The sequence below is a fragment of the Lepidochelys kempii genome, chromosome 3, assembly GCF_965140285.1.
Source record: "Lepidochelys kempii isolate rLepKem1 chromosome 3, rLepKem1.hap1, whole genome shotgun sequence".
NCBI classification, from domain to species: Eukaryota; Metazoa; Chordata; order Testudines; family Cheloniidae; genus Lepidochelys; species Lepidochelys kempii.
Genome location: NC_136382.1, coordinates 70,006,895 through 70,033,683, shown reverse-complemented (window position 1 = coordinate 70,033,683; position 26,789 = coordinate 70,006,895). Strand labels below are relative to the sequence as shown.

Sequence of the window (26,789 nt, the reverse complement as noted above, 5' to 3'; positions counted from 1 at the left end):
TCGTAATTGTCCCCCACTATTTGGTGTGGGACACAGGATAGGGACTTAAAGAGGACTATTTGAAAGAAACCTATAAAGCATGGAGTTTCAGAGTAACAGCCGTGTTAGTCTGTATTCGCAAAAAGAAAAGGAGTACTTGTGGCACACCTTGATTATCATGCACATTGTAGGGACAGTGGTCACTTTGAATGAACTATTACCAGCAGGAGAGTGAGTTTGTGTGTGTATGGGGGTGGGGGGTGAGAAAACCTGGATTTGTGCTGGAAATGGCCCACCTTGATTATCATGCACATTGTAAAGAGAGTGGTCACTTTGGATGGGCTATTACCAGCAGGAGAGTGAGTTTGTGTGGGGGGGGGGGGGGCGGAGGGTGAGAAAACCTGGATTTGTGCTGGAAATGGCCCAACTTGATTATCATACACATTGTAAGGAGAGGTTTCAGAGTAACAGCCGTGTTAGTCTGTATTCGCAAAAAGAAAAGGAGTACTTGTGGCACCTTAGAGACTAACCAATTTATTAGAGCATAAGCTTTCGTGAGCTACAGCTCACTTCCTCAGATGCATGTAAGGAGAGTGATCACTTTAGATAAGCTATTACCAGCAGGAGAGTGGGGTGGGATGAGGTATTGTTTCATGGTGTCTGTGTATATAATGTCTTCTGCAGTTTCCACAGTATGCATAGAATCATAGAATCATAGAATCATAGAATATCAGGGTTGGAAGGGACCCCAGAAGGTCATCTAGTCCAACCCCCTGCTCAAAGCAGGACCAATTCCCAGTTAAATCATCCCAGCCAGGGCTTTGTCAAGCCTGACCTTAAAAACCTCTAAGGAAGGAGATTCTACCACCTCCCTAGGTAACGCATTCCAGTGTTTCACCACCCTCTCAGTGAAAAAGTTTTTCCTAATATCCAATCTAAACCTCCCCCACTGCAACTTGAGACCATTACTCCTCGTTCTGTCATCTGCTACCATTGAGAACAGTCTAGAGCCATCCTCTTTGGAACCCCCTTTCAGGTAGTTGAAAGCAGCTATCAAATCCCCCCTCATTCTTCTCTTCTGCAGGCTAAACAATCCCAGCTCCCTCAGCCTCTCCTCATAACTCATGTGTTCCAGTCCCCTAATCATTTTTGTTGCCCTTCGCTGGACTCTCTCCAATTTATCCACATCCTTCTTGAAGTGTGGGGCCCAAAACTGGACACAGTACTCCAGATGAGGCCTCACCAATGTCGAATAGAGGGGAACGATCACGTCCCTCGATCTGCTCGCTATGCCCCTACTTATACATCCCAAAATGCCATTGGCCTTTTTGGCAACAAGGGCACACTGCTGACTCATATCCAGCTTCTCGTCCACTGTCACCCCTAGGTCCTGCATCCGATGAAGTGAGCTGTAGCTCACAAAAGCTTATGCTCAAATAAATTGGTTAGTCTCTAAGGTGCCACAAGTACTCCTTTTCTTAAAGCATGGAGTGTTGCTTTAAATATTAGTGAGCATCTCCAGTAATGTGAAGGAGCTAATATGGTATAGACTATGTACTACCCTCACTAGCAGAACACAGTAAAGACTATATACTGCTCTCAATGATTATAAATTCTCTGAGAAGGGCTTTTGTTTTGCTTTTTCTCTATAACACAGTGTGTATGCCAGTGACACTGTATAAATATGTGCAAAACTGCTGTTGATATCTGAATTCTGTCATGGCCTAAAGGCATCTCCACTGTGTAAGAAAGTGCTTCTGGATAGGTTGTTTTGCACAAAACTTGATTTGTGAATACTTCCGAAGGGCACATTATTTAACTAGCAATCTGGATTTTCATGGTTTCAGATGAAAATTAAAATAAAGGATCATGCTGCCCTCCAGTGGAAACTGTTGACATCTTTAAGATTTGTACTATGCGTAAACTTCACTTTTATAAATGTTAGCCTTTTCAGTAAGAAATATCAATGATTATACTAATTTTATTCTGTAAAGGGAAGAATAGATTTTTTTCCCCACTACCAGAGTAAGTGAAATGTGTAGAGTAGTGTTTGTCATATCATAACTACAATTCAGTAACCTAGTCTGGAAAGTTGTAGTGACGTATCTACAGGCATTTCTGTGGCAAGCTGGGGAGGGACTTGTCATGCATTCAACAAAAGAATGTGGGCGGACAATGTATCTTCCCATTCCTCTACATATAAGGAAATCTCTAATCTTCTCAAAGGAAAATGCTCTAGCAATTCTGCCATCTCGTCATAGGTCTGAAAATATAATTTATCTATCTCCAGCTCTGAAACTTGAAAAATAAGAAAGCTAAATTACAGTCCTAAAAGCAATAGAATTCACATCAATTGTTTTTAAGTATAGTTTTAACATTAAGCAGTCTTTAAATTAGGATTTCAGAAAAAGTTGAGCAGTTTGGCAAAGTTTACCCAACATGACAATTCATTTAAAAATTCAAGTCATTAAGAATAATTGGTTTTGGACAAAATAATTTTTTTTTAATTCTTTGAAACATGCAAAAAAAAAAAAAAGCACAGACTAGAAGGAAAGCAAAAGACAGTCTTTCATCCAAAGTGTTTTTTATTAAATAAATCATCAAAAGTTTTTCACTTATGATCTTGAGTTGGCCAAGACAGTTAGCAAATTGCCCTATATAGGTATATCTACACTGTAATTAAAAACCCGCACTGGCCTGTGTCAAGTGGCTTGTGTGCTCGGGCGAAGGGGCTGTTTAATTTCAGTGTAGATGTTCAGGCTTGAACTGGAGCCTGGGCTCTAGTACACTGCGATGTGGGAGGGTCTCAGAGCTTGGGCTGCAGTCCAAGCCCGAATGTCTTCACCACAATTAAGCAGCCCCTTAGTCCCAAGCCTGCGAGCCTGAGTCACGGGGCATGGGCCAGCTGCAGATATCTAATTACAGTGTAGGCATACCCTATATAAACACGTGTACATACACATTGATGCGACTGTACTGTATATTTTGAAGCAATGGGAATCTTTCAAATACCTTTTTTTCTTTTTCTTTTCTAGAAAAAAACAAACTATGAAGTCCCAGAACTTTGGTTTGTTTTGTCCACAAGACCATACCTCCAGCAATGGAATTATCACAACACCATGCTTGAGCTAGGGTTTGTTATTCATGAAGAATAATGAGATCCCTCCCTTCTCCCCCCGCACCAAATTGCCAACACCACTTTCTGCAACAACTATGTTTTACTTGGAGGGCTTTCATCCATGTATTATCCAACCTGACACTGTTTAACTCGTGATATCTAATGGGATCATAGTACAAGAGGGTATGGGTACAGGCCTTTTAGAATTATCTAAAAATCATGGGATCAGGGAGTTTATAGCATCATCTGCACTTAACCTCAGCCATTCCGGTAACACTATGTCACAATCAGTGGCTGCCTAGTCTAGCTGCTCTTGAGCCAGTAGGTGGTGCCAATGTGATGCTCTGTGCCAATACAGAGAAGATATTAGTTCCCCTGGAATAACACTTGAATAATTAACGCAAGACACATAGCAGGATATGCACTACATTTTTTTACATACCTGATGTGCACACCCCAAGCATGTGTACTTCAAGTAACATACCCAATTTCTGGAAGAACTTATAGGCTTGATGACAACACATAGCTTACACTTTATGGGCAAAATTCACCCAGTGCAGAGAATCTATACTACTTCAACCCCTCTTAGGTTCTTGTGTAGGTCTCCCTGCACTGACATGAATTTTTCCCGCATGCAAACAAAACATCAATTTATGTAACATTAGTCATCAAGAGGTGCCTGTACTTGTTTAACTTTAATAGTATTTCACTTTGAATACATACACTTGTGTAGCGATAAGAGTACATTAGATTACTACTCTAGAATCTTTTGTCATGTCATACATAACTGTCTCCTACAGTACTTTATAAAGATGGGCCTGAGCTACAACATTTATTTCTGGATTTCAAACCTTCCAAAGCTGGGAGATGGTTGAGTTTGGGGAGATTAGTTCAGGTCATTAAATTTTTCTTTTGAAATTGGAACTGAGTTTGAATTTCAGATGCTCAAAGTTTGACTCTGGATCCAGATTACATATTAAATGCTTGGTGATCAGAAGATGACATTCAAGTATGCCAGTCATTGAGATAATTTTCCATACCAGATTTACTTAGAGTGTTTCCCTGAATTAAGTCAATTATAAATTATGACAGTGTCATTAATTGTAAAATGTTTATTGGGGAATGAATACTATGAGTTAGATTGGATCTTAGACTGATCTCATAAAGCTCCTTTCATTGTCAGGTATCTTGCAGATCTCCCTTCCCCAGCAACTGTTTTTGCTGAAGGCATATATATGGTCCTAATCAGCAGTCAAGAACTTTCAGGATCAAATCCTTCATTTGCCATTCCTGAACTCATTCATTTTGAATTTTGGTACCTTTTCATGAAGGTTGGTCCTTTGTCTAAAAAGTATCATTTTTGGTTTTTGGTCCAAAAGATGTTTTCAGAGAAGTGAAGGAAGAAGAGTAATTGTTACACACACAACAAGTGAAGACAATCTCTCTTTGCTGCTATAATATATCTGTACACTACACCAACAGTGAACTAACAATATGTCTTTCATGGTGGGTGTGAGAGTTCTCTTTTCTGTTGAGGTATTTAGTTGTTGCCAATGTTGTTAGTCTGCTGCAACGATTGTTCTCTGAGGCAGACCACTGTCTGCTGCTATCTTGATCCTTCATATATGCTGTGTTCATGTGTCTGTTCCTTATATGTGCTTTATGGTACAGACAAAATGTTGCAGAACTGCATGAAAGTACTTTGTAATTATATCCAGTAACACCTTTCAGCCTAAGGTCTCAAAACATTTTAAAAACTCATAAGCCTCATATAAAGCTTTTTGTCAATTTAACTATTTCGGTTATCTTTGTAATTTACTGAAAAAGTTAAATTGTTATGTCCCTTTGTGTGGATGCTTATACTGGTACACTGGTGCTTATGCTGGAATAGTTTGTTCCTCTAAATTTCACCTCTGTTGAAAAGCAACCACCTCTGGAGTTTAATACAAGCTGTCTAATAGCACACAGTAACATCTCTTCTGTTGGAGATCGAACTTCCAACAGCCCAATGAGCCTCAACGCTGTGCTGAGGCTTTGGTTCAGTACTGGCCTAGAAGGAAGACTGCTGCCTGCTAAGTTGCCACCTTCTCCTCCTGAAGCACCTATGGCATGTATTTTCTTTAGAGGCTTACAATCCTGCATAGGATGGTCTGTAACTCTAGCAGACTGAGTCAGCAAGAAAAAGTATTATTCTACTCTTCCCCCTTCCTCCCACCCCCAACTGGATAGAGCCAGTAGCTGTCTGGATAACCAACAATAATCCTTGCTATTGGATAAAGAGAAATTAGATTATTTTAAAAAACATTTTTAAAGTATTTCAAGTTTAATTAGACAACAAAAGGACAGTGATATTAGAATCACATTGTTGATACTGTTCTTAATTCTTATCTTTTGCATAGAAATACAAGGAAGATCACTAGGCAAGTGCTTTCTGAGTCTGTGTCAAGATCCACAAAATTATCTCTCTTGAATCAAAATGACATAAATGAAGGCTAAACTGCAGCCTGGTAATCACTTTCTCTTTGCATTACTAGTGGGACCATCGTTTCCTACCTACATCAGTACTATGACAATCTGTCTCTGGTGTTGTTTTTGAATGCTATGGCTGTTAACAGATAACATGCCTGCACATATGCACAGATACATACATACATATGCAAGTTTTCAAAGCTGGGTTGCATGTGAGAGAATACTGTTAGTTTTTTTTTAAATAAAACCAAATAAGAAAGAAGCAAATTGTTTAAAACAAAGCATTAATCGAAAAAGAGAGATGCTTCTAACATTTCTTTGATAGTTACACAATTGTGGATGGAAGGACTGAGTCATAAAATGAGAGTGCAATAGAAAATGATCCTGGTTTGTTTTTTTTTAGTTTGAGCTGCAGTGGCAGGTGTTATAAGAATGAAGATTTTTAGACTAGAGCTGTGGACAATAGCTCCCCTGTGCCAAAAACTACCTGATAATTTTATTATCTGTGATTCTTTTACAGTTTGTGAGAGGCTCTCTGATCTCCACCTCATGCACATATTCCTGAGGTGATACATGATAGTGTGTATTCAGTCTGGGTGAAAAGGGGCACGTGCCCCAAAAGATTTTATTATCTAAAGACATGGTATAACAGGTGTCTAAAATAAGCAATCAGGATGCGTGGATGAGGTAACAGTAACAGAAGCATGTTTCATCAAATGTTGGTGAACCGTTCACACACAGCTAATCAGCAGTAATAGCAACCTTCTACTTACTGAACCATTTTCAGTCAGCAGTGACTTGTAGGCATTGTCGTAGAGGTGCCTTTTTAGGAAAGATCTGAAGGAGAATAAGGAGGTAGCCGTACGGATTTTGACAAGGAATCTTTCCCTTGTGTATAGGTAAGCATAAGAGAAAGAGTGAAGGGAAGCCGATAAGCAGGTGATGAAGACTGGCATCCTTGGCAGAACAAAGGCAGGGATTTATCTCATAACAGAACAGTTAATTAGGTAGGTCTAAATTAAGAAAGGCCATTAAAAAATCAAGGAAAAGTTTGTACAGTATTTGTTGTGGTGGAGGAGGGAGAGCCAATGGAGGGACTCGAAGAGGGGAGTAATGTAGTTAGAGTGACAAGCCAGGTAGAGTATCTCAGCGAAAGTAATTTGAAAAGAGTTGCGGGGTTGCAGCAGTCAAGGCCAAAAGGAGTACGTATTCTTAAAATCCTGTACTCCAAAGCAGCTGATGCAGGTAGAGTGAGAGTCTGAAAGGTTGCTGGGTTGCAGACTTACTGTAAAAAAAAAAATGGTGATCTTGCTGTGGCTGTAAGGCTTCAAGCTGGGGAGAAATGAAGAGCGATTATACTTCTGGCTTTATATCAATGAATGGGTACATTTTAAAGCCCTCTGTCATCTCAGTCACTGCAAAACGTGTTATCACTTTACACTGTGGAAAAATATATGGCCTCACTGGGGACTTGCAACACACATTTGATTCCCCCTCATGCCGTACTGTACCTCATTTAAAAATGTTCATTGAGGCTTCAATCCTGCAAATGCACAGCACACAGAACTGTGATTTCTTCAGTGGGAGTTCTGTACATGATGATTTGCAATATGAGGTCCAAAATTGTCAGCACTGATAGGTCTGGTCTATTAACTCTGTTCTGATGCCAATTACAGTGCAGTACAGTAGTAGCATACCAAATTCTCATTCTAGGGCTGCTGAGCATTCAGGCTACATGGTGGGCATCAGTGAGCAGTAAGATAAATAGTGAAGTGACAGCAGGGAGTGATGGTCCTTAAGAGTGTACATTCCCTAACTGGATGCTGGTTATTTCTATTACTCCACAAAAACACAGCTGCAAAATACGTATCTGATTATAATGCAAATTAGACCTAGATGTTTTTAGGTTGTGGGAGGCATGAAGAGTTTGTTTTTGTGTGAACATGTGTGTTTGATGCCACCTAATAGCTCTCTACTCAGGTATCTTGCCCTGAGCACTCTTCATCTTTTTTTCAGGTGAGAAGTAGTAGGTTCTCAAATATTAGTTTAGGAGGGGGGAAGAAATCTTATTTTAAATATCTTTCTTTCCACTTTCTGAGGTTGGCAGTTGTAGTCTAGGTGCAGATATAAATGCACGTAAACTAAAGTTAAACTAATTAACATTGCAAAATGTAAATAAATATAAACTGCATATAATATAGTATTTAATATAAATACAACTGTTGTAATTTATCCCTGCTGGAGTGTATCATTCTGCTTATTGTGTGGTTTATTCAGTTTTGGATTTCAGTGACCCCTTCAGTACTGAAGTTAAGCCAAGAATCCTACTCATGGGACTGAGAAGAAGTGGGAAGTCTTCCATTCAGAAAGTTGTCTTTCACAAAATGTCTCCAAATGAAACCCTTTTCTTGGAGAGCACTAACAAGATCTGCAGAGAAGATGTTTCCAACAGCTCCTTTGTTAACTTTCAGATATGGGACTTTCCTGGGCAAATTGACTTCTTTGACCCTACATTTGACTATGAGATGATTTTCAGAGGCACTGGAGCACTGATATTTGTCATAGATTCTCAGGTAAAGAGAAAGTTATAAGGGTGGTATTCAGGTCACCTGTTTGTCTTCGTTGTTTTTCTCCTCCAGCTATAAGCAAATGGAATGGCAAACATGGAGACAGTCAAATTTTCAAAAGCACGTAAGGGACTTAGAGCCGAAGTCCTGTTGACTTTTAATGGGACTTAAGTGCTTTTGAAGACTATAACCACCAATTACAATTAAGTTGATAGAGTTGGTTTATTTTTAACCTCTCTTTTGCAAATAAAGGTTCAAAACCTAGTTTAGTTTTTATTTTAAATGCAAAAATAACTAGTCTGCTTTAAAGTCTCTGGTTCCTTTCATGGAGTTGCTAGTGACGGCAATTGGACTTTGTGCAGATATAGGCCTTTATGATCCCAGAAGTTTAAAACAAAGGAATTTTGAACTGTAGAAGTGTCTGCAAGTATCTTATAAAATTTAGCTTTTGTCTCATAACTGTTTGTCGTAAGGTTGTGGGTTTTATTTTTCCATTATTAGGATGATTATATGGAGGCCTTGGCTAGGTTGCATCTCACTGTGACCAGAGCTTATAAAGTGAATCCAGACATCAACTTTGAAATCTTTATTCATAAAGTGGATGGTTTGTCTGATGATCACAAGATTGAAACCCAAAGAGACATTCACCAGAGGGCAAATGATGACCTTGCAGATGCTGGATTAGAGAAAATTCACCTCAGGTGAGTGAAGCAACTGTGCACAGAGTCTGCTGGAAAAGAATAAAAGCCATGTTTATTGCTAAAGCCAGAACCCAGAGCAACCTATCTTATAGACAGTTTATCACTTTCTAATCTATTGAAGTAGCAGGCAACAAGAATTTATTAGATATGACTATTAAGGGAAAAGGTAATGCCTTTGACTAAATTATTCAGTCTGTAGAAAGAACAACAGGTTATTTTAGCAAATAATTGAAAATAATGCACTTCAACAAACTGGGAGCTACAGGACATTAAAAACTTTAATGCTGTTCTTGGGACTTGTGAAATAAGAAATGCCATCATAATGCATATAGTGCTTCACAAACATGTTAATTCATAGAGTAGCTAATGACTTTGGTGGCATTTTTTCATTGTTAATTTCATCCCTACTATTTTCAAGATGTAAAGCAATACATAAAAGCTATGTAATATTGCTCTCCTGGTATACAGAAAATGTTTTCCAGAGGATATTGAAGTGGGATCTACATCATTAAACTCCATATATAGCACAGATTTGCAGTATCTATGGTTTTATGTATTCATATTGTATACTGTCATGCTAAATATAGCCTTGAAAATATATGTAATTGTTTTAATTATTGACTTCAGTTTGTTGAAGAGCTGTGTTTTGGAAACATTATGCAACTTCTGATCACAAGGGAAAAATGTATAACTTCAAGTACTTTGTGTTTCAAAATATTTTACACGCTCATTATGACAGATTCAGAATGTTCCTTTTATATGGCTAAAAGGAAAATATGGTGACATTTTTTCCAGCTTTTATCTGACAAGCATATATGATCATTCTATATTTGAAGCCTTTAGCAAAGTGGTACAGAAACTGATTCCACAGCTCCCAACCCTGGAAAACCTCCTTAACATCTTTATCTCAGTAAGTACTTTTGTGTACTTTCTAGATTTTTGCATAGAACTGATTGAGTACAAGAAAACTTGTGATTTATTCTGTAACAATTGAATCCTAAAAACTGCTATGTGCCTTTTTGAAAGATGCTGTGCACACCCAGTTTCAAGTGAAGTTAGTAGGAGCTGAGGGTTTCTACCTCATGAAGGATTTGCACCCAAATGCCTGCAAGATTTACAGAACAATGTAGCTGCATTTTTTCTAAACTGAAAATATTTTGAGATCGTCAAATTATTTTTCAAGGTTAGATGGTGCATAGAGTGAGCTGACAGTCATCCCTCATCTGTTTAGACATTGGTTTGAATGTGACCTAGGTCTGTGTGGTATGGCTTCTGTCTGTTTGTTTTTAAACAGCACTTGACATTTTCATAAATTATAAGGCCAGAAGGGATCCTTGTGATCATCTAGTCTCACCCATTCCCAATCTCCCATTATCATAGACAGTGATTGAAAAGGTGGTGGTAGTTCAGTTCTGGAGGCACTTGGACAACAGTACTAAGATACCATACTGAGGATTATACAAGATCTGAGACAGATAGCAGTATAGCAGTATCCTGGATAGGTTCCCATTTGGGTGACAGCCTTCACTGTTGTTGACAACATGCCAGTCATTAAGAATCAGGGTCATAAATAATCTTATGTTGGGATCAGCTGCCCGTTCTGGAACTAGCAGAGGGTTTGTGCTGAACCATTCTGCAGCTCTTGAGATGATTGACCATAGGCTGTTTCTTCAGTGATGGAGGGATGTTCTGGTGTGTCTGGAGATGCCCTGTAGGTGTTTTCAGTTATGCCTAGAATGCAGGAATCAGTTGATAGTGATGAACAGTTCTCTATCAAGTCCTTGAAAAATGGTGTCCTTGAAGGATCTGTACTGTGCCTCCCATGTTGCGCAGGGTATATCTTGCCAAGGAGGCTTGTCCAATTCGTAAACACAGGGAAAAGTATAATCAGTAAACAGTGACATACAACTGCCTCTCTTTTGCCTTTTGTACCTGGCTAGCTCTGCAACATATGAACAACAATGTAGGTGTGATGGCTGAGAACTATCTTATCTTCAGTGTTGGGAAAATCAAATTCTTACTCCTGGGTAGAGGTAAACAGATCACAAAATTAAGAGGCTTGTTCTTCCTTCACTTCAGATATAATAAATCAGATTAAGAATCTTGATATCAGTTTTGATCAGGCTTTTTCCATGGGAAGCCATGTGTTGGAGATGAAGGGTGTTTTTTCAGCTGAGCAATATGCACAGCTGAAACTTATCCCATTAAACACAACTTATCCCATTAAGACCTTCCAACAGCAATAGTGATCTATTGTAATGATTCTGGGGGGTGGAGTAGTTGTAGCAAAGTTTCTCTGTCACTGGGAACTCTTTCAGAATGCAGTAATATATTTGCAATCATGATCATAGTATGCCTGACCTGTAGTCTTTATAGACTACCTACCGCTTTCCAGGCAGCCAAAATAAACTAGCACTGTTGGTCCTTAACTGTGTAGGCCTTTGCTACATACAAATCCTTCCTTTTGAGCCTCAGTCAGAGGAATATTTGTTGTTTGGTTTGGTTTTTAGCAGGATTTTGTTTATTTTTTATCAGAGTATCCCCTAGGATATAGAATTTTTTGGTCCAGGGGAGATAAAAATCAATAACTTTTTGAATTAAAATCAAACTAAAGCTTACTTTTGTTTTTTAAATCTGACACTCTCTTAAAAAAACTGAAATTGGATTTACAACAATCTATCTAAAGGGTTCAGTTCAAAATCAGTTTAATACTATGGAATGGATCAATATGTGACAAAAAATGCAAAATACTAGAAATCATTATGTGTCCTGTACACTGTATAGCTTATTGAATAAAAATCCTAAATACAGCTGGATGAAAACGTTACAGGCCTGACTGTGGAATTACTTCTGATATTCCTTAAAACTCCATATATATTTAGGGACAAATCCTGGCCCCCTTCACTTTGAGGATAGACACACAGTTTGTTTCTGTTCCTTAATTAGATAAATGTCATACATCATAGCTATCCCATCGCTAAGCAACACAGCTTGAATTTCAGATATTGAATATCTCTAATCAATCCACAGAGTAAAGAAATGTGTCAGACATATTTGATTACTGAGGAAATGGTTATTTGTTTTGTTTTTCATTTTTTGCTTGCAGATATTTAGCAAGAGAAAGACGCTAAATGAATGAGAAATTATTCATTATGAATTACTCAGCTATATTGAGAACTCTTGGGAAAATCTCAGTCCCAGAGCATTCTAAGGGGCAGTTACTGCAAACACTCACTACTGGACGTAATCCATGTGAGTAGTCCCATTGAAGACAATGGGACTATTACCAGACATAGTGCTTGGTAGGCATTTTGGAGCATGGAGTACGTCTTCCCTTTATGGAGAACACTTAGCATGTTTTAGATTTTAATACAATCTAAGTAATAAGCAATTTTTAGGATTGTGTCCCAAGTTACTTGTGAATGCTTAGATCCTTAGTCTGCTGCTGTTGAAGTCAAAGGCAAATTTCCATTGAGTAAAACAAAAAGTGGGAGCAGGTATTTGCTTTTGTTCTGTTTTATGGCATCCTGAACACTTGGGAGGAAGTAACAACAAAACCTATGTTTTAAATAGCATAATCCTTCATGTGACGGGAATGTACTGGCAATGTCTTTTTAACTTTCAAGCAGTGAAATACTTTGTTGATTGTAAAATTATAAACACAAAACATTAATTTCTAACATACCAAGTTCAGTGGTTTTGTTTCATTCTCACAACCTAACTTACATATCCTATATATATGTACTATATACGGATGAATATAGTAAGATGAGTAAAATTATCAAGTGCCTAAGTGCAATTTCCAAAAGTAACGTAGGGTATGTGTGCAGCACAACTAAACACCTATAGAATCATAGAATATCAGAGTTGGAAGGGACCTCAGGAGATCATCTAGTCCAACCCCCTGCTCAAAGCAGGCACAATCCCCAATTTTTTTTTATTTTTTTTTTTAGCTGGCCTGTACCAGCCAACTCGGGCTTGCAGGGCTTGCGCTGCATGGGGCTGTTTCACTGCTGTGTGGACATCTGGACTCAGGCAGGAGCCTAGGCTATAGGACCCTGCAAAGTGAAAGGGTCCCAGAGCTCAGGTGCCAGCCCAAGCACAGAAGTCTACACAGCAATGAAACAGCCCCGCAGCCCAAGTCTCGCGATGTTCACAAACCTGACTTGGCTGGCACAGGCCAGCTTCAGGTTTTTTTTCCCCTGTGTAAACGTACCCCTAGGCACTTGGTAGCCTACATCTCATTGGATGTGAATGGGATTTAGACCCCTAAGCCAATTACGCACTTTTCAAAATTTTATCTGATATCTATGAAAATTAAAAGTAAATATTCTCCATTTTTACAAGAATTAATTTTGTTAAACCAGGTGTCTGCATAAAGAGACGTACATTTTACTAAGCCAAAGATTTAGCTTGGTGGATTGGGAATATTTCACTTTAAAATACATCAAACAGTTACATGTTGTTGGCTCTAACACCTGCTGATGAAAGTGAAGTTTTCGTTAGGAAACTTTAAAGATAAAGTTGATTTTTAAATTAAGCTTCTCTACAATAGATTTAAACTGGTGATTTTAATTGCCTTAGTTTAAATCGATTCACTCTAGTTTCACCTCCTTTAAATCCAGGGCAGCTGGATATTACCTCTTCCTTCCATTTCTTTTTCCTACTTATGTATTATCACTCTCTCAGATTTGTTTAATATGTTTACTTTTAATGTGTGTTTACATTTTTGGATATATTAGAAACTATTTTTATGTTGTACAGCACCTTTCTTATCTGTGAAGTGTTGTGGGGTACTCTGAAAACAATAAAAGACACCTTATTTAGAAGTGGGCCCAAACTAGAATCACAGGTGCACATTCCTGAAACTTCAGTGCTGATTTTTTTTGAGGTAAAACAAACTTGACTCGCTTTCTTAAAAGCAAAACAGTATATAAGGCACAATCCCATCAAAGTCTGTTAGGGTATTGTCAGTGTTTTCAACAAGGGCAAGTTTGAGCCAATGATATTTCAATCATTCTTCATACACTTTCCTAAAAAGTAACATAATGCTGATATTCTGTGCACTTCCTATTATTATTACTGGAATATTTTAGGGTATTGACTTGTTACTATATCTTACCTGACTAACTAACAATATATAATGATATTGATCCTTCTTGTTTCATATTTTCAGACTTCTTTTTCTGTGTATGTGTATGTGTACCCTTTTTTGTACTGTCGCTAATTTTATCTGAGCAATTTCTTCTTTCCTTCTGAATTCTCTCATCAACCCTCTCCTTTCTCCACTAAAGGTATACTATGTTGATTATGCCCTCTTAGATTATAAAACTCTGATTTTACATTTATCTTTACTCTTCTTTACTCTGTATTTCTCACACTTGGAAATACAAAATAGAGTAGTCATTTTAATTCTTTTTACAGAACTTTTCTATTCAGTTTCATATTCAACTCATGTATGAAACTACAATATTTGAGTTTCAAACACTGCAGGAGACTAAAATAATAGGGGATTTAAATAATTTAAATTGAAATTAAAATCTTGTGTTTTTGTAAAACCTGAATTTTTAGATGAATTTTGACATCTGCTGAAGTACATGAGGAATTTTTGTGTTAAAATGAATCTTTTTTTCTCTTTTTAAATTGTACAGATGCCATTTTGGTCAGATGTGACAATCAAATATTATTTTTTTGTTCTTGGGTTTTGAGGAATTGTAAGATATCCAGAGTGTGTAGTCTGTAAATTTCAATATACTAGAAAGTGTTATTAAGAACAATCTATGGTGTATGTTTTCCAATTGAAATAAAAGAAATTCAAGCCCATGACACCTATTATTACTGATGGGAGTTCTCAGGATTAGTCCCCTTTGTATTGATGGATGAATTTAGGTCCTTTAAAATTAAGCTGCCCAAAATGTTATGGGCTATTGTGCTGAACAATACCCCGAGCTGAAATCCCTTAATTCCTGGAAATGGGTGAAAGGTAGCAGGAAGGTCACTTTAATCTATAAATATTTGTTAAATAGTTCTTTTGAAAGAAAACAGGACTGAGTGAAATGATTGTTAACTGAGTTTGTCTGAACTATCAAAACTGTTTATCAGAGGTTTTCAAGGCTTCTGGTGGAATTATGGAATTGCTGTAGCAACAGTTCAGACCTGTATTAGGCAGCACCTATAAATGGACTTTCTTCTTATCTGAAACTTACTTTGATTGGCAAGTTTGGAAAAGTTGCCTCTCCTTCTGGATGTTTCTTTTCTGGGGAGCACTTGGCAATTTTGTCACGATCCCCACTGAGAATTTTCCCTTTGTTTCAGCCGCTGGTGCAAATCTTTATTGTTAACACTATGTTTTAGTCATGGGTATTTTCAGTAAAAGTCACGGACTTTTACCTGTCCATGACTTTTACTACATACCCCTAACTAAAACTTGGGCTGGAATGCCGCCGGTGCTCTGGGGAGTGTGTGTGAGGGGGTGATCTTGGGGCCCTGCAGGTGCTGGGGGTGTGTGGCCAAGGATCCCCGCTGGTGCTGGAGCATAGTGGGTGGGCTGCGGCATGCAGCTGGGACCCTCACTGGTGCTGGGAGGAGGGGGTGGTGCTGGTGGGGAGGGGATTGGTGGGGCTCACAAGCTCCCTACTGGTCTCCGCATGTCTGCATAGCTCCAGTCAGGAGGGCTCCTCGCGCTGCTCCTGCCACAAGCACTGGCTCCTCAGGCGCAGCTCCCATTGGCCTTAATCCTGACTGTGGGGGCGCCTCTATGCGTTACCACACTATAAATATGAAACTGCTTTAATGTATGGTTAATATGATTGCATATTAATTTTCACTTGTACTTGCTGTCTGTGTGGTAGGGGTGGGGTATACAAGCTTGGTATTATTTGAAGAGACGTATACCTTGAAAGGATTTTTTTCTTTGTTTCTAGAATTCTGGGATTGAGAAAGCATTTCTGTTTGATGTAGTCAGTAAAATTTATATTGCAACGGACAGTACTCCAGTGGATATGCAAACTTATGAGCTCTGCTGTGATATGATAGATGTTGTTATCGATATTTCTTGTATCTATGGGTAAGTAGATTGTTGTTAATCATGCTCGTTAATCTTGTTTGGCCACCTTGTTAGGCTAGAATACATAATATGGTAACTAAAAACTGACTGTCGTACAGATTGGAATGACTTCGAAACATTGCAGATTTACAGGCAACACAGTACTTACTGTATGTCGCAGTGAATGGGAAATCGCCTAAAGTATCCCAAATACCTGTAATCCCACAGAGACTTTAAATATGCTATGATAATAGCTAGAGCCTTACCTAATACACCATCCATTTTGGTCAATTTCATGGTCGTAGGATTTTAAAAATTATCAATTTCATGGTTTTGGATATTTATATCTGAAATTTCATTGTGTTATAAGCATGAGGTCCCAACCCAAAAGAGGGTTGAGGGGAGGTCTCAAGGCTATTGTAGGGGTGTTGTGGTGTTGCCACCCTTACTTCTGCACTGCTGCTGATGGAGGTGCTGCCTTCAGAGCTGGGCAGCCGGAGAGCAGCGGGCAGCACAGACATGAGAGTTGCTTGATGTGTGCGGGGTCATCACTTTTTTGTGGGGGAGAAAGGGCTGGCCTTATGCGTGGGTGACCGCCTCTGGCCCCGTAGTCAGGGGGTGCTGTGGGTCCCCCCCTTGCCAGCCCAAGGGCCCTTTAACCCTTGAGCACTGGGGAGGGGCAGGTCTGGGGACAAGGTTCCAAAACCTTTGTAGAAGTGGGTGTCCACCAGTACCAGGCAGGCTGGGGGCAAGGATGTTGTTGCGCCTCTAAACTGCAAGCCTCGGGCAGACACGGATCAGCACTGGCAGTTCCCCCTCTGTAAAGCGCAGTCCCAGCTGGCACCACTTCAGGCCTGCCTGAGGCTTGCAGTTTGGGGCGGACAATATCACCCCTGCCCCCCAAACTATGCCCATGTTAAAAGTGGTGGGGCATGGCTCCCTGGTTCTGGTGCAGTTGGCTGGGGGCGCCCCAGCCGGAGGCTCCTACCATGCGCCAGGCTCCAGCTGCTAGTCCTGGCTGGGCTGGGGAGGGACAGAACTTCCGCTTCTCTTGCAGGAGCCACTCCTGGCACCAGGTCAGATCCGCTTCCGGGAACCTGCCTGGCTGCAAGAAGCTCTGCTCCTGCTCTCTGTAAAGTGACCCCTCCCTCTGTGGCTGGGGAGCAATGGGGGCAGGAAGCGGGGTGGGGGCGCAGAGCTTCCAGCAGCCAGGGAAGGTTCCCAGCGGTGCGTCTGACCTGGCCCTGGGAGTGGCCTCTGCAGAAGAAGAGGAAGTCCTGTCCCTCCCCAGACCCGCCAGGACTAGCAGCAGGAGACTGGCGCATGGTAGGAGCCCTGGCTGGGGGACCCCCAACTCTGCCCTTCCCTGTCAGATTTCACAGGGGAGGCAAGATTTCATGGTCTGGGATGTGTTTTTCATTGTCATGAATTTGTTAGAGCCCTAATAATAGCCATTAACATAGAAATGGGGAGGGGAGGGGACCATTCTTTTAAAATGACATTCTTTTGTGAATCTCACTGTTGAATTTCACACACAAATGTTTGCCATTTTGTTTTAAAGTGCAGCTTCCATTACTATTCTTATTTAGTTTGCCACCAAATGGTACTTGAGCATATGCTACTCCTTGCCTCCTTCCTCCTCGTACTCTTGTTCCCAGCTATCTTGACTTTCATTTTCCCATCCCCTTCCATTAGCAATCATACACTTCACTGCTGTAACTGTAAATCTTCTAAGGTATCTGTTATAGCTTGATCCTGAGATATGTGGAACATCCACTGTTCCCACTGAAGTCAGGATCATAGTGAGGTAGAAATAGAGCATCCTGGAACACGGCCCTCTAAAGGCTAATCCATAAAATACTCAATAAAAAGTGTGTGGTGGCCTTTGGTACCTGCAAACACTGCAATAGGGTCTTTAACGATAACAAGTGGGCAAAGCTCTTTCTAAAAAAGGATCCTATCTTAAAGGTACCAGTTGAATCATTTGCCTGGCTCTCAAAGTTCTACAGTCCTGTTAAACGTATAAAGCATAGTTTTGGCTGAGGTACAGTACACTTAGATTTTTAAAAAGGGAGAAAAATTGTAGAATGTTCTTATAGTTTATATTTTATTACAGATTGCACACGTTCAGATGCTTCACTAATCTTACAAAAGCTTGTGCCTTGCAGATACATACAATACTTCGGGATCAGCTTCTGTAACATTATATTTTAAGGAAAAAGCTGCTGCTGTGTACATCAAAAATAAACAGATCTAATTTATTACTTGTTGTGCACCATTAGTGGACATGGCACCTTAAACAGTATAGGTGTGCAAAAACTGTGACTGTCCCATGCGCTCTTTAAATAACGGTTTAGCATTTGTGACCAGTTAAAAATCTCTGTTTGTCATCTTATTGAGATATAGTGTAGCTTAGAGACATAAGGTAAGACTTGGGTATAAAGATTTTTTTAACTGATTAGGATTATTTTAGCTTGCAGAGATGTGCGAGAGTGAGAAGAGTAAGTGATTGAGACATTAAACTGCAGAGATGCTGCTCTGATGCACATTTGACCTTTCCCCAAATACAAGATCAAGAAGCCATATAATGAATTGAAGACAAATGTAAAAGCAATAAAAGGAAATGCATATCCACAGAATGTGGAATCTTGAACTTGCTGCCCCAAGATATTGATGCGAATAGTTCATGAAACTGAGGCGCCCATTTAGAGTAATAAAATTGCTATGTGCATTTACACTACTGGGATCAAATTACAAGGTTTATCACAGGTATTTGCTGATTATCAGCTTGAGTCAGGAAGAAGTCTCTCCTCTTGGTATACTGTTGCATAAGTAGGTGCATTGTGGGGAATTTAATGCATTGACTTGAACTGTCAGTCATCTGCCACTGCCCAAATCAAGTTACTGAACTCAGAATTATCAGGCCAGAATAGAGTAATTGTTTCACAGTCTTTGTTTGGACTAAGGTCAGAGTGTTGTATATTAATAAAAATGCAAACAAGTTTGTGGTAGATTGGTCTATAACAGACAGGAAAGAAGTGTGGTTTTACTTCAGGTATGTGACAGTCAGGATATCTGGGTTCTGTTCCCAGCTCTCATAGACTTCCTATGTGACTTTAAACAAGTCCTTTAATCTTCCTCTCTGTCTCCATTTTCATAGTGTGTAAAATAAGGATAATACGTATCTCACAGTGAAGTTATGAAGCAGAATTTTTTATAAGCACATTTTGAGGTATTTAGGTGAAATATATCTATACAGATAAGTAATTTACATTTCTCCAGTGACTTACTACATGTTTTTTTTTTAATTTTGCCATTTAGGCTCAAAGAAGATGGCGCAGGAACACCTTATGACAAAGAGTCAACAGCAATCATAAAACTGAACAATACAACTGTCCTTTATCTAAAGGAGGTGACAAAATTCCTTGCTCTTGTTTGCTTTGTAAGAGAAGAAAGCTTTGAGAGAAAAGGTATTTTTTATTTTTTGGTAGTAATAGATTTTTTACTTTCTAGTGGTATCACAAATATAAAATAAAAGCATATTTTGAAATGGCTTACATATCATTGTGCTTAAAAGTATGAGGTGTTTGTGTTGCCACTCAGATAAGATGAAATGATAAATACATTAACAACTTTCCTGTATGAAAGAAAGCCTTACAATCAAATGTCAATGCAATAAGACTTCCATTTATACTAATACAAAAATAATGATTGTTTCAGCACACCCTTGCTAACTTTGCATTGCACTTATTGGTATTAGAATATGCAATTGTAATATCTTATCCACACAACCCAAGGGAAAATCATTTGAGTCCTTACTTTTCAATAAGAAAAGACTTGTTTTGTTATTGCCTCTTCAAGATTTTTTTTTAAACTGCATGTTTGGAAACCAGGCAGTTTTCAGGTTTTGTGTATCAGGTACTAAGCTTGTGAGTGACCATTCTGACTCTTGCCAAGGTGAGTATTAACAAATCTAGTTCACTGTCCAGCTGTTCATTGTCCTGTGTGTATTGAGCTTTTGGTCTTAGTCAGATTCCTAGTGGAGAGGTATCTGTGTGTCTCACAATCCACCCTTACTATTGGTTCTAATAACCATACTTGACAGTCTTATAGACTGAGCTGTGAAGAATGAACTATTGTTGTAGCCCTAGAATGCACCTCCTCCCTCTCAAGATTACTGTACGTAAGCAGGTCAGTATGTAGTAGTCAGCAATACTGGTGCTGTCCCTGTTCAGTGAATTGATTAGAGGACTTGTCTCATTTTATGGAATTCCAGTCATAGTGGGTATCTTATCAACATTGAATGATTGATTGGTGTTGGTGTGAATATATAGCTCTAGTATCTTTGGTGTTGTCAAACTGGGATATTTCCTTAGCCCTGAAGCTGGAATTAACTCTTATATTTTTAATATTACAAGTTGTACTAACACTAATAGTCATCAGAGTAACAGCCGTGTTAGTCTGTATTCGCAAAAAGAAAAGGAGTACTTGTGGCATCTTAGAGACTAACCAATTTATTTGAGCATGAGCTTTCGTGAGCTACAGCTCACTTCATCGGATGCATACCGTGGAAACTGCAGCAGATATTATATACACACAGAGATCATGAAACAATACCTCCTCCCACCCCACTGTCCTGCTGGTAATAGCTTATCTAAAAGAGACTGGGAGTGGCTAAGTCATTATGCAAGGTAGCCTATTTCCCCTTGTTTTTTCCTACACCCCCCTCCCCCCCGGACGTTCTGGTTAAACTTGGATTTAAACTTGGAGAGTGGTCAGTTTGGATGAGCTATTGCCAGCAGGAGAGTGAGTTTGTGTGTGTGTGTGTCCCCCGGGGGGGAAGGGGGGAAAAAGGGGGGGGGGAGAGAGCCTGGATTTGTGCTGGACATGGCCCACCTTGATTACCATGCACATTGTAGGGAGAGTGGTCACTTTGGATGAGCTATTACCAGCAGGAGAGTGAGTTTGTGTGTGTGGTTTTTGGAGGGGGGTGAGGGGGTGAGAGAACCTGGATTTGTGCAGGAAATGGCCCACCTTGATTATCATGCACATTGTGAAGAGAGTTGTCACTTTGGATGGGCTATTACCAGCAGGAGAGTGAGTTTGTGTGTAGCGGGGTGGAGAGTGAGAAAACCTGGATTTGTGCTGGAAATGGCCCAACTTGATGATCACTTTAGATAAGCTATTACCAGCAGGACAGTGGGGTGGGAGGAGGTATTGTTTCATGATCTCTGTTTGTATATAATATCTGCTGCAGTTTCCACGGTATGCATCCGATGAAGTGAGCTGTAGCTCACGAAAGCTCATGCTCAAATAAATTGGTTAGTCTCTAAGGTGCCACAAGTACTCCTTTTCTTTTTACTAATAGTCATGACATTGTAAAGAACTCCAAAGCAAGTCTGCCAGGCTTAACCCAAATTTTGCTGTACTTGCGCTACTGTGTTAAGACCTTCTCCAGTATATCCTTTTATTATGGTGAATTTTTCTTTAACTATACTGCATTATAGTGTACAAGGAGTGTAATTTTGGGGTGCTTATTGAAAAGGCTACACTTTAGAAAACAAAGCATGTAGTGAACAAACAATGCTTAATAGGCTTGGTGCTAGATCAGGGGAGGGCAAACTACAGCCCATGGCCAGATCCAACCCATCAGGGCTTTGGATCCGGCCTGCAGGATTGCCACCCCCATGACACCACGGGGCTAAGGCAGGTCCCTGCCTACCCAGGCCCAGTGCTGCTCTCAGAAGCGGCCGGCACCTGCAGCTCTGTGCTCTGCCCTTGCCTGCAGGCACCGCCCCCGACAGCTCCAATTGGCCGAACCCGCACCCCCTCCTGCACTCCCTGCCTTGAGACCCCTGCCGCACTCCGCACCCCTCCTGCACCCCAACCCCCTGCACTGAGCCCCCTGCTACACTCCACACTCCCTCCCACACCCCAACACCCTGCCCAAGCCCTACATTCATTGCCCTGCATACAATTTCCCCACCCAGATGTGCCCCTTGGGCCAAAAAGTTTGCCCAGCCTTGTGCTAGATCATTCATTATTTTATATACTTTTATCATGTCCCCTTTTATTCATCTCCTTTCTAACAATCCCATTCTTTTCAATCTCTCTTCATATGAGAGTCTTTCCAGGCTCTTTATCATTTTTTTTTCACTCTTCTCTGAACCTCCACTGGTTCAGCAATAACCTTTTTGAGATTGGATGACCAGTACTGCACACAGTATTCCAGCTGATACTGCAACATTGATTAATATAAAAAGCATTATAAGATTAACCATCCCATTCCTTATGCAACCTAACATCTTGTTCGTTTTTTTTTAACATATTTGCACACTGATCAGAAGTCTTCTCTGCAGTGATGCCCAGGGCCCACCTGTGAGCTGATCCAGTTAATTTAGAACCCTGTTTGCTCTATGAGAAGTTTTAAATGTTTTCCCTCCAATATATATTACTTAGCATTTATAGACATGGAATGTCATTTGCCATCGTGTTGCCTGTTCACCTACCTTGTTTAGGTCTCTCTGAAGTTCCTTTTAGTCCTACTTGGTCCTGACTAAGGCTATGTCCTGGCTACAGTGGAAGGGGTTTTTCCATCAGTGTAGGTGATTCACTCTCTGAGAGGTGATCGCTAGGTCTCCCGTTGACCTAGCTGCATTTATAGAGGGGGGGGTTAGATCAACTTAAGTACATTACACACGGCACAAAACTTTTTCCAGCTCTGAGTGATGTGGCTAGGTCGATCTAATTTTTAGGTGTAGACCAGGGCCAAGTTAAATAATTCTGTCACGTGCAAATTTTGCTACCACCTTCTCTCTCCACCGCTTTTGCTTTTCAGATCATTAATAAATATATTAAATAATATGGGAATCTAGTATAGAATCATTAGCTACTACACTGTAAATAATTCTGTTTTAATATTAAATGTGCTTTTGCAGTAAATGAAAAATTGTTGTCCATAAGATTGACTGACTATAGCCCAAGGCCAGTTAAGTGAGTCATTAGTAAATAAAATATGGAAATAAGTTAATTTGATATTGTATTTTAATATTGTGTAAAGATTTTAAAATTAAAAAATCTTTTTTTTCCTTTTTGTCTCCCTCTTTTTCTAGGACTAATAGACTATAACTTCCATTGTTTTCGCAAGGCCATACATGAAGTATTTGAAGTGAGAATGAAGGTAGTGAGATCTAGAAAACATCAGAGCCAGATGCAAAAAAATAAGAGAACTACCCCTAATGGCACACCTAGAGCACCACTGTAGCTGAAGTTCTAATGGCATTGTTGACAGCAAGGCTCTTGTTGCACTGACTGAAGGGGAAGAGAAATGGGACTGATGTATTACATGGATTTTCCTCCCAACGCCTCAAAAAAACACTGTTTAAACATTTTTATCTAGTCAGTTTTTTCATATACAGTGAATACTTTGAGCAAAATATTGTATATAAACATTGAGGTGAATATATGTTCTTGTAAGGATTCTCTGAATATATGCTGTAAACTTTTTTTCCAGGCCATATTAAGAAAAATCAGCTGTGACAGAAATGTTGGGTACATAATTTGCACTTTTTTCGTGTTCTCCTCATGGAGTTAAACTTTGATAAACTTAGTTTTTTATGCTGATTTTCATGCATGGTGTCAGGTAAAACGTATAGTGTAGTTTATATACGTGCTACAATCAAATTGTTTACTAAACAATCAAGAAAACTTGATACAATTACTTTTTTAAAATTTATGACAGAATACATAACATTCATACAAATCTAACTTCATATATTTTTTTCAATTTGTAAGTTGAAGAATTCTTATTTTGAAGTATGATAGCAATAAGAGCTTTACCAACTGGTAGGTAAAAATTAGCTTTTGTAAAACAGGCCTTTGGCTAAACTCTACCCAAACTTCTCCATAACACTGGTAATGCCCTCAGTTGGGCTTTTTATTATAATTTACCTCAACATATGCTCTAAAATAACTTTCTATAAAGATATTATTTTGTAATACTGCTTTATGTTGCATTGGTGTTTTTATAACATTTCAGGAATAGGGTATGTAACTAAAGGATTTTATTTATATGCTTAGTTTGAGAGTCTGAGCCTCTACAATTGGAGGAAGAAAAAGTCTGTATTTCATTTCTGCCGTACCACTATAATATAATGTTTCAGGTATATTAAAGCATTAGAGAAAAATCATAATAAAAGTTGCTCATGTTGGGGCCCAGTTCTGCTTGCTTTACTTGGGTCAAATTGTTTCATGGTCTCTGTGTATATAATGTCTTCTGCAGTTTCCACAGTATGCATCCGATGAAGTGAGCTGTAGCTCACGAAAGCTTATGCTCAAATAAATTGGTTAGTCTCTAAGGTGCCACAAGTACTCCTTTTCTTTTTGCAAATACAGACTAACACGGCTGTTACTCTGAAACCTTTGATTTCAGAGAGAGTTCTTAAGTAAGGACTGAGGAATTGGTCTCTTTTACTCTAATCTACATAGATGTAACTACTTTCTGTTTTAACACTGATCACAGTGGCATATCTGTCCTTGCAGCAATTATGGCACTGCCCACCCCAGAAAGGAGGGCACGGGGAAGTAAAACTTGCCTTCTCAATTCTGTATTAATTTTATAGTTGTAGCTTAAAGAATAGCTCTTCCAAATGAAAGAGCACACAGGGAAGAGCAGCTCCTGTACCCATGCCTCCTATATAGGGCTTATGTGCACATGGCTCTAGAACAGCTGCAAGAGTTCATTGAATAACCTGGTAGCCAGAAAAGATAACGGAGGAGCACTTTTGAAAGTTTCCTTCGTTAAAAAGCACACGTTCAGTTAAAACAAATTGTAATGCTGCACCTTTAATTGTGCATTAGAACCACCAGTATTTTCTGGCTTATGACAGATATGGAGAGTTTTTACCAACAGCAAACATAGTCATTGAGAGACTTGCTGAATACATACACTGTACTCTTTTATAAGACCATCTTGAAATGTCTTATGCAATTCTTTAGCTTCTGTTACTGTGCCCAACATCAAGGTAGTAGAGTGCCAGCTGATATAAGATGGAAGATACTACTATAACCAGTAGTATCTTCTTTGGGAGCTAATAGTCATGTCAGTGAGTGCTCCCCTGTATTCTCCCCTCCATAGCACTTCCCCAGAAGTGGATTTGGGCCACAGTGTGTGCAAAGGTTAGGATTGGAAGGGACCTTAGGAGGTCATCTAGTCCAACCCCCTGCTTGAAGCAGGACCAATCCCCAATTTTTGCCCCAGATCCCTAAATGGCCCCCTCAAGGATTGAACTCACAACCCTGGGTTTAGCAGGCCAATGGTCAAACCACTGAGCCTTTGTCTCCCTCTTTTGTTGCAGTGGTTGTCATGAGTATCGGTCTTCACCACTTCACTTCTCTTAGATGTATCTGATTATGTGGGGCAAGGAACATCTTCAGTGCTGCCCATGTATTGGACCAGACACTTCAAAGAATGCTACTGTTTTTTTCCTGCCACAGAGATGCTGCTGTGGGAACCAGGAGAGGTTAATTAAGATGTCTGGTTTCTTTATGTAAGCATCCACATTTTTCCATTAAACATGCAATCACAGTAACATATTTGTGTCAACTTAGTTAAGCCTTACATTTTACATTATGTTGTGTATTATACTGTAACCAGGATGACTCTTGCAGCTATCATACAAAACTTCCAAATGGATAAAATCAGGGTAAAAATCAAATAATCTTACCTATGTTACAAATAATATGTTGGATTATTAAAGCTGAAAGAACTGAAAGAATGTTAAAATAAAACTACTTTTGTTGTTCACTTTTTGCATTCCTCAGCTTGGATGATGATTCATCTTTCACTTTTGATTAGTCAGTTACTAAAAAAAAGCCTTGTTAGGTACTCATGTACTACCAGGAGTCTGAAGTGTTTGAGCAGTGAAGCGTAAGGGAGATTTTTTTTTTTTTTCAAAAGAACACGGGGTTTCCTTTCTGTTTCTTTAAATTTCATAGTCATTTTACATTTTGTAAAAACAAGCTTTTACATAACCTAATTTAGGGCTGTATTTGAACAGACAGTGCCTCTTTAAAATAAACAGCTTGAATGTCCTTTATATATTTTTTTACTTCCAGCTGCAGGAGTTGGTCAGTGTTAACATACACATTTCCATCCACTTGATTTTGTGGAGTAGGGCTATATAACTAATGCAGTAAGCAGAAGCCCAGAGTACATAAATGCAACTGATAGCAGTGTGATTTCTTTTAAGAAGTTAAAATGTGTCCTGTCTTTCTGGGACTGGGAAGATTTTTAAAGATTAGAATATCAGAATACCTTTCTATAATGCTGTGATTACAGGTACAAAGTGCATTATTGAAGATGTGTGTTCAGCAAGAAGGTGCTTCAGTGATATGTAATTGAAAACATAGTCACTCAAAAGAAGGGTTGCCAACCCTCCCGGATTGGCCGGGAGTCGTCTGGAATCGGCATCAATCTCCTGGTGACTATTGAAAGCAATCCGGGAGATTTTAATAAATACAGTACAATGAATGACATTACATCGTGTAGAAAAAAAAAATCTCCCGGAATAGCTTCAGTCAGAGTTGGCTCAAGAGTTAACTTTTTTTTGTGATGGCACAAAATAGTTTCTAGAAAATATTAAAATTGTGACTTGTATCATGGGGCCTGAAGCTTCATTCTTGTGAGGGGAAAATACTTTGTGAAAAGTTTGAGCCTAATCTGACAAGGTATTATGGGACAAGGTGGGTGAGATAATATCTTTTATTTGACCAACTTCTGTTGATGAGAGACTCAAGCTTACACAAGCTCTTCTGCAGGTTTGGGAAATGTATTTGTGTTGCCATACCTGAAGAAGAGCTCTGCCTCAGCTCAAAAGCTTGTCTCTTTCACCAACAGAAATTGGTCCACT

General features: G+C 39.3%; 1 protein-coding gene across 1 annotated transcript in view; it reads left to right on the top strand.

Moving 5' to 3' along the window:
* The window catches only part of RRAGD (Ras related GTP binding D), a 32,051-nt gene extending 7,815 nt beyond the window's left edge, over positions 1-24,236 (top strand). Inside the window, exons 2-7 of the mRNA XM_073336718.1 lie at positions 7,844-8,139; positions 8,635-8,834; positions 9,630-9,744; positions 15,758-15,900; positions 19,201-19,349; positions 22,992-24,236. Coding sequence (XP_073192819.1) covers positions 7,844-8,139; positions 8,635-8,834; positions 9,630-9,744; positions 15,758-15,900; positions 19,201-19,349; positions 22,992-23,143 — 1,055 coding nt within the window. The 3' untranslated portion in view covers positions 23,144-24,236. The remainder of the gene's footprint in view (positions 1-7,843; positions 8,140-8,634; positions 8,835-9,629; positions 9,745-15,757; positions 15,901-19,200; positions 19,350-22,991) is intronic.
* Positions 24,237-26,789: the final 2,553 nt, after the last annotated feature.